The following is an 8,556-nucleotide window of genomic DNA, read 5'->3' as shown; positions in this document are numbered from 1 at the left end:
AAAGACGTTTTATGACATGAACGAAAATGCTGCGTATTACATACAAATATTAACAAAAATAAATCATCATCATCATCATCATTCCCTTTCCGCACGTAATGGTGCAGAGGGCACTGCATTGATACATCAATTGCAGCGTATCTTGATCATTTTTGTTACATGAAGGTAAGATAATCAGTCTAACGCTTCAGGTACCCGTCCAGAGATTATGAAATATTCTAGTGTAAAAACATACTTTTAAGTAAATTCAAAAAATATAAATTATTTTTTGTATGTTGTACCTACATTAAAAAACAAAGCCGCTTTAGATATTTATGCGGGGAGAGTAAGAACTTTATTTTTTTTTCTCAATACGTACTAATATGTGGATATAATGATTATAATAAATAATGTATTATTTAAACGTAATAACACAAGGCTCCAAGTATTGTTACAAGCAGAGATAATGTAGAACTATGACTAGTTGTTACAAGTTTATAGATTATAGCCATGTCGATTTATAAAACTCACGGGACCACAAATTGATTGAACTTGTTTATTCATTTTTTTAAGCAGTTTTATCGCTTTCGCGTCATCGTCAGTGTATTAGACACGATTGTCATTTTTAGATTTTTTTGTTATTTTTTACGTTTTTTGTATTTTTGTAAACGAATATTGATCGTTCATTTATATTTTAGTATTCTAGTAAATGTAAATTGTAAGCACGGTTCGTTGACTTAGATAACTTTTTTTATGAAGAAAGAATACTATAGGTAAACTCATAAAGTCCTGTGTTTTCTTTGGCACTAACCCGTAGCTTGAATTTCAATATTTGAATAAATTATATTATTATTATATTTCTTCCACAAGGGGGCCGGATAAATTTCCAAAATATAAAAGAGTATTTCAGCATTTTTGAATTTTCAAATTAACTCCGAATAGTTATATGATAAAAGAGCAATCTGTAATACCTACGTAACCGACTATTACTGATATACCGACTGAGCATCAAGCGAAACTCAAATGTCAAAATCGTCAAAATGTCAAAAGCTAAGTCAAAATAGCGGGTAAAAAGAACAATTGTTAAATATTTTTCTTATATACGACGTAATTAACAATTTTGAAATATTCAGTAGTTTCAACTTATCGTGGTATCTCAAAATGGATTCTTATAACTATTCATATATACCAAGTTTGGCACAAAATGGAATTTATGATGTCAATGCAAAGTACAAAAAGAAATACAATCGTTTGAAAAATGAAGTGAAATTTCTCGTAATGGTATGATATTCTTGGTTAGCACTTCTTTATTGTGTAGAGTTTAACGAGCTGTTTTCAAATAAGTGTTTAATCTCGTAGGAAAATGCGGCTTTATGCGACCAAGTTGCCGAAATTCAAGAAAACATTGTAGTTGTCAAAGAAGAACGCAGATTTTTGTTACGGAAACTGCTGGAGTACGAAGGGGATGTGGAACCTTTTCAAACAACATATAGAAATTCTGTTTCCCCGAGCACTAGTTACTCCGACCACCTTACGCCTGTGAAAAAATCGAAGAAACGATCAAATTCTGATGCCCAAGGTAAATTCGACCGAATGTGCTTGTTGACAAAACATCACTATATTTGCGTTTGTTTTCTTAACTTCATTACTAACTTTCACACTTTGGAACTCTGTAATAGTTGTTTATGGGTGTTATTTGAAGGTTAAACTACCCAATAGTTAATATCACCCTTTCGCTTTCCAAATATTCGAAATTCAATTAATCTAATTATTTGATAATGTCATCGCCAGATACTCAATATCTGTCTAAAATACCACACATATTTTTCTCTTAATTTTATTTGTAAATAAGTGTTTCTCGTGGGAAATTACTGTTTTATTTAAAATATACATCAATTTATGGTTGCACTACATAATTTCAAATGCAACAAACTTCATTCAAGTGCAAACGGTTACTAGATACTAGAAAGTTTAGTAATCTAATAACGTCATTTTATTCCGAAACACAGTTTGAATCTGTCTTACAAAAATGAAATCAGTGCATATATTTTTTCAATTAAAAGTAAATATTTGTGTTCTTATGATTTACCCGGCCTGAAGACGTAGGTAAAAAAAAAGTGGAAAAAAACTAAATAAAGTATTTTTCTTCTTATAATTCAAATTCAGTTCCACCAAGAAATGTCAAGAAACTTATACCCGTACGCAGAGACAAAACTTAAGGTGAGGAAAGTACATTCTATTGTCTTCACCTGCGGGTTATTCTCTGCATATGAGATTAGAATGTACTTTCCTCACCTTAAGTTTGTCTCTGCATACGGGTATTAATCCTTTGTATATTAAAAAAATTTGGGCTATTTTCAATGAGTTTTAAACAACTCACTACTACAAAATGAAAATCAAGTTGCGGTAGAGCAGGGTTTGAACCCGAACCTCTGAACTGTGAGTCTGACACTAGCACAAATACTACCTGTTGGTGCAGATGAGAGGAAAAACTTGTATCGGTGTACAAAGTTTGTTAAGGACGTATAATGAATATCCAATCGTTTCCGATTCTGTTTTTCAACCATTACAAAAGTCATTGATGCATTTGTGGCCATTTGAATACAGAGAACATCTCAGCGGAATGCTTGTACAAGATATTCCAATAATTTGAATGACTTAATACCTAAAACACATACGACTTTTGCAAAAATCTTTTATTTCTTTTGTGGCTCTAAGAGTGTTCAATGTACTGGGTGAACATATTAAGTTTTCAAAAACAAAAGCCACCTTCTAGAGAAATATTCCAAATTGGATTTTGTCTAGGAGAAGAGACCATTGCAGAAGACTGCTGCGAGACATTGTGTAAATTTATTTAGTATTATTGTTAATCATAATATAGTGAATTTAGTTGTTCAGATGGTGATATAAAATGGTATTTGTTATAATTTTTATTTTTGTATTTTTGAATAATAATTAATGTTAGTAAATATTTGTATTTAACCACTTACCGAATTTTTATGTCTACCAATTTCGAGACGTACCCGTATCTTTGTCAGGACACTTACTACGCCAACATGCAAATACTAAAATACACTTTCACCTTTACCATCAACACAAAATATTTCTAATACAATTTTAAATAATATGTATGCTTCCACTTTCCATTATGTTGTATCCCAATTCAACACAGGGCTTTTGGTCTAATGGAGTTTGGGATAATACAGTCCTATTTTCTTTCATGTATTTACTTTTGAAGTAAATAAATAAATTTATTCATTGGGTGTCAATAAAGTAACATTTATTTTAAATTATTTCAGAAAGTAAACCAACAAAGTCCAGACGATCATCAAAAACTCCCGCCAAACGTTTGGTGCAACCTATTCCTCTTGATACCATGGGCCGGCCGATATTCCCTATCTGTCTCGGAAGCCTCACCGTGCACTCTCTAGGAGAAGTAATATCTGACAAGCCGATGTACCATGCTGAGGACCAGATATTCCCGGTTGGATTTGTTTCCACGAGAGTTTACGGTAGCCTGAGAGATCCAATGAAAAAGTGCCTTTATACTTGCAAAATAAGTGATGGAGGCAGCACTCCACAGTAAGTTTTTTAACTATACATATTTTTATTGATCAGTATTACAAATATTTTTCTACATTACATTGTACTATCCCTATTATAATTAATAGTAAATTAATAAGCGCTACAGTTTTAAAATTCGCATAAGTATGTTTGTGTATCATCATTTCAGAAATTAATGTATCTGCAAAAAATATATTTTAAATTGTAATTCTTTTTCCATTGTTTTTTTCGCTACCTTTGTATTTCGTTTCTTCTTTAGCTATTGCTTTTCTTTGTTTTTTCTGTCTTTTTGTTTACATCTTGGCAACATTGAAAATGATTACGGCGCATCTTTGATTAATTTGAATATAGAATCACTACAAAAAAGGCGCCTTACATGTGATTTGATTTTTTTTTCAAAATTCTAAATAATAAAGTTGATTCGCCGTATCTTTTACAAAATATTGGTTTCCGTTGTCCTCTTCGTTATACCAGATTAAATTCCCTTTTTTATGTACCAACTTGTAAAAAAAATTATACCCAGAATTCATTCATTAGACGTACCTGTAGAAATTATAATGGACTCAGTATTGATGTAGACATTTTTAACTGCACGTTGCATTTGTACAGAAAATTTCTTCATGGGGTCGATTATATGGGATAGTTGCTGAATGTGCATCTTGAGTGGTTTATGCTATGTATATGTGCCGCATGTATTGTATATGTTTGTGTATGTTTTATATGTGCGTTCATGTGTGAACGTGGATGGCCCGGAGTGTACATTCAGTATTTTAATTTATTACATCCATGGAAAACGCAAATGTTAACAATTATTCTTTTCTCACTGGAAATTCTTATTTATTTATTTTTTTTGTCACATTTAATGTTTATATCTTTTGCATAATTTATGAAAACTTAATTAGTCTTTTTATGTTAAAAATTGTTGTTTTTAATACTTATTATGTATGACTGTATGTTTTCTAAATAAAATAAAATCTTAATATATTCTTTTTTTAATCAAAATAAAATAAAGTAGTATCATCGTTCACATTTTTCCTATAATTCCATTTTATTACTGAATATTCAAAATTGATCAACAATTCAATAATTTCGGATGTTTTACATGTAAATAATTTAAAACTCATATTAATGGAATTTTTATACCAAGATTTTCAAATTGAGAAATTTTAATTCCTAAGCCTTTCAAATTTATTATTACTTTTTTTAAAAGAAATAACCCGCTAATCTTCTATTGAGAGGCTTGTCAGCAGGTGGGATTCAGGGAATATGGAAGGAGGTAATGAAAAATACACCACAACACCCAGAACAATTGAGAAAAAATCTTTCTTGGATTTTTTCTTGCGACTGGCGGGAATCGAACCCGCGACGCCAGTTTCACAGTTAACTATCTAACTTACTGTGCCACAGCGCCTGCCGTTATTTATAAACAGTTTATCAGACATTTTTTGAGACATAAGTCCCAACTTCGTGGGACCAAAAGTCAATAAATAAATAACCAGATCAGAATTAAATTATACACACTTTTTCAACTAAATTAGCCATACTAAACCTTATCTGAAAGCCTACATTTAACTTCTTGTGGCAATATCATATATTTATTTGTGGTGAATTTAAATATTGTATTTTCTTTTCCACAGATTTGAAATAGTGGCAGATTCAGACTTAGAATCTGCAATAGTAGGCTCATCTCCAAATTACTGTCACGAAATGCTCCTCCAACAAATAAATGAAAAGGCTGATATAAGGAACTTTAGTACAACTCCAAAAGGGGCTAAGTTCTTTGGTTTATCTCATCCCACAATACTCAACCTCATACAAAGCTCAATGGGTGCTAGAAAGTGCATCAACTACAGATGGAGTAAATTTGAAGTTCGTATAACTTATGTGTATATTTATATTTAATTTAGACATAAATTCATTACTTGTTTGATGTCTATAAAATACCTTTTTATACATTTAAATATTTGTCGCGACAGTATTGGTTCTTAAACAGTGTTGATTTGTGGTGACTACTATTTAGCTTTGAACTATTTTTTTATGAAATTGAAGTAAATAAATAACAAAGCCACAGATTCATCTCAAAGCAGTATGTATCGTCAAACTGTTTAATTCAACATTGACAATGGTAGTTCGTGTGTGGCGGTCCATTCTCTCTGCCTACCCCTACGGAGAAATGGCGTGATGGTAGTAGTAGTAGTAGTTAAGATTGTTTTCCAATCAAAATTTTATTTCTTAATTTTTAAAAAACATTTCAATCTCATTTTAGAAAGTTCCACTGTCAATCTGATGCACAAAATGTAAAGCAGGTATTGCTTTTTAGTTTTGTGAAGATTTAAAATTTCTTAATCATTGTTTTAGGTATCAAAGGCTGGTGACATGTACAATGGAGATGAAAATGATCCCACAATTAATTTTGATAAACTCCAAAGATGCATTATATTATCCGCTTACCACACAATGCCAGAAATTAAAGAAGAACCGCCAGACGAGCTTTTAGATTTTGCTGATTCTCATTAAATGTTTAAAATGTACTAAAATATTACATACTCTCATGGTCGGTTTGCCAAATATTAATACAAAGTTTAAGTTAAATATATGTAAGTGAACGTTTTCGTGACTGGTCATGTATGTTGTGAGCTTTGTGAAGGTTGCAATCATTTTGGGTGTATTTTTTGCTTGTTTTACAAATAAAGATAAATAGATCCCAAAATGGTTTTTTAATGCTACGTACTGTATTTGAGTGATACAATTCACTCGCTGCATACAAAATATATTTCCGTATCATTAAATATTTATTTAAGTGATTTCAGTCATTATTTTACTTGTGCTAGACCTTTTCTTCTGCACTTTGGAATCTTTTAGAATTCAGGTATATTAATCTTAAAGCTAATCTGTTAAGTATCTAATTTTCAAAATGTTGTTGTAATTTTGTTTGATTAAATAAACTTCTATGACATAAATTAAATTTAGTTCTCACCTTTTATATTAAAATACATGTACCATTAAATCAAATCCCCTGATACATATATTTAATAAAATATGGCAGTCTCAGTAGAAACAGTTTACCTGATATTCAAATATAAAGAAACTACACAAAAGCCATATTGTTTTTTTGTTTTCATTTTCATTTTGTCATAGAAGAATTTTGTAATTCAACCCATCAGTAATAACCACTCACGAAGGTTAACTAGTCAATAAATTAAAAATACTAATAATGTACATAACTGTTTATTGCTTTCTAAAATATAAAGCCAAGGTACAAAATAACCATTAGAATATTTGAAAGGTCTCCTAAAACATTTAAATATATGCATACATATATACAAATATATTAAAGCCGTAATATTTATCATGAAAAGAGGGTTTGATAGGGATAATAATTTATTGCTTAGAGTAATATTATACTCCAAAACCTTGAAATAATTAGAAACATTCTTATTATGTATTCCTAATGTACATATTTACATGTATTATAATTATTTAGTCAGTCTTCCTACTAAAACATGAAGTGATTGGCAGAGCCTCTAGTTAGTCTAGCACTAACGGTAGTTTATTATTCTTAAACAAAATAACATAAAATACAGAATATATTTTCAATACGAGAATTGATATTATAGTGTGCATTGAACCTACGTACATTAAAACTGGTAATTCGAATAAGCGATTGAGATTTTCTCGGCTACTGAACGAGATGTTTAAATATCAACAGTTTTATTACATCTACTTAGTAAAAAATGGATTGATGTTGAAGTTCTTAATGTTTACGCTACCCAATGCACCCATGTGATTGTTACCAAAGAAAAATGAGGAGTTACTAAAACAATGATATGAAAAGAACTTCATACAACCTTTTTCTCATTTATGAATACATATTTCAAAATTAAGAAGGTATTTGTAAATTCAATAAGTTCATTTATTTTTGACAATAATTATTATATTAGGAAAGCTAAGCAAAGGCACCATTGCATTTCAAGTAGGAGACTCGTGCTTGAACAAAACCAAGTAACAATATGTTGGAGTAAAAATCCTATTCAAATAAATTTACAACATTCATATAAACCTATGTGTTATAATATGTATGTACACAAAATTAAGTATTTACAGTGTAAAAATATATAAACACAGTAATCAAACTATATACACTACTATGTACATACTATAAAAATAAGTACATATTACAAAAACTCTTATTTTGTTTGAGTGCAAATAAGATTGACCCGTAGGCTCCTCATAAACTACCAATTTAACTGTTATACTAGTCTTATACCTACAGAAAGGTAACTTTTAATTCCACTATAAATTAGTAACTTATCAAAAGTGACTAAGTGCTCCATTTAATGGTATGCACATTACAATATTTGTGTACGTTTTAAAAAACATTATTAATTAAACATAATGTAAGGCATTTTCAAATACAAATGTATTTTATTCAAAATTGTTTTTTTTTTTTAAAACTTAAACAGTTCTTAAAAGAATAAGTCAGCTGAAAGACATGGTATACATATACATATATATATATATAAGTAATAAACACATTCAAACCTTGTAAATATAATGACTAAACATTTTAATGGACATACAATGCACATTTTCATATTTATGGACTTTTATCTGTAAAATTTAATATAAATCAAGTATGTATCAGTCAATTGAAGGCTAGACATTTTACGGTACATAGATTACAAACTTAATATACATGTTTCTACTTATAAACTAGAATGAGAGCTTGTTTATGACTTTTCGCCCTTAAGACATAATCTACCACAACCAGGCATAGAATATAAATTCGATGTTTTCACGCCTAAAATTAAAATAAATTATAAAAATGTTATTCATTTAGTAGTTTTATGCATACCTATCCTGCCAAAATATTTGGGTATAAAAGCTGCGCTTGATACGATTTTATAATTATAAATCCCTTTTTTTTTTAAATTTCACTTTCTATCTTTTTAGTTTTCGCCCTATGAACGTTGGTGAATAATATTGCACATTCACCATAAATTGCATTACAAC

General features: G+C 29.8%; 1 protein-coding gene across 1 annotated transcript; it reads left to right on the top strand.

The window, feature by feature from the left end:
• Positions 1 to 964: 964 nt before the first annotated feature.
• On the top strand, positions 965 to 6,253 carry LOC148274028 (transforming growth factor beta regulator 1). The gene is made up of 5 exons (XM_088237726.1): positions 965 to 1,260; positions 1,339 to 1,558; positions 3,279 to 3,561; positions 5,181 to 5,412; positions 5,902 to 6,253. Exons 1-5 carry the CDS (start codon positions 1,141 to 1,143, stop codon positions 6,058 to 6,060), a joined length of 1,014 nt encoding a protein of 337 aa, XP_088093852.1. The 5' UTR covers positions 965 to 1,140; the 3' UTR covers positions 6,061 to 6,253.
• Positions 6,254 to 8,556: the final 2,303 nt, after the last annotated feature.

The sequence above is a fragment of the Micrasema longulum genome, unplaced genomic scaffold, assembly GCF_059751315.1.
Source record: "Micrasema longulum isolate JH-2025_06_02 unplaced genomic scaffold, ASM5975131v1 h1tg001776l, whole genome shotgun sequence".
NCBI classification, from domain to species: domain Eukaryota; kingdom Metazoa; phylum Arthropoda; class Insecta; order Trichoptera; family Brachycentridae; genus Micrasema; species Micrasema longulum.
The sequence above is the reverse complement of the archived record's forward strand: the minus strand, read 5'-3'. Positions and strand labels throughout refer to the sequence as shown.

What these genes read in the sequence shown, in the direction of transcription:
- LOC148274028 (XM_088237726.1), top strand. Translation starts at nt 1,141, where the DNA reads ATGGATTCTTATAACTATTCATATATACCAAGTTTGGCACAAAATGGA. An exon ending in ATCAAATTCTGATGCCCAAG is followed by an intron (nt 1,559 to 3,278) that starts GTAAATTCGACC and finishes AAATTATTTCAG; the next exon opens with AAAGTAAACCAACAAAGTCC. An exon ending in GATGGAGGCAGCACTCCACA is followed by an intron (nt 3,562 to 5,180) that starts GTAAGTTTTTTA and finishes TCTTTTCCACAG; the next exon opens with ATTTGAAATAGTGGCAGATT.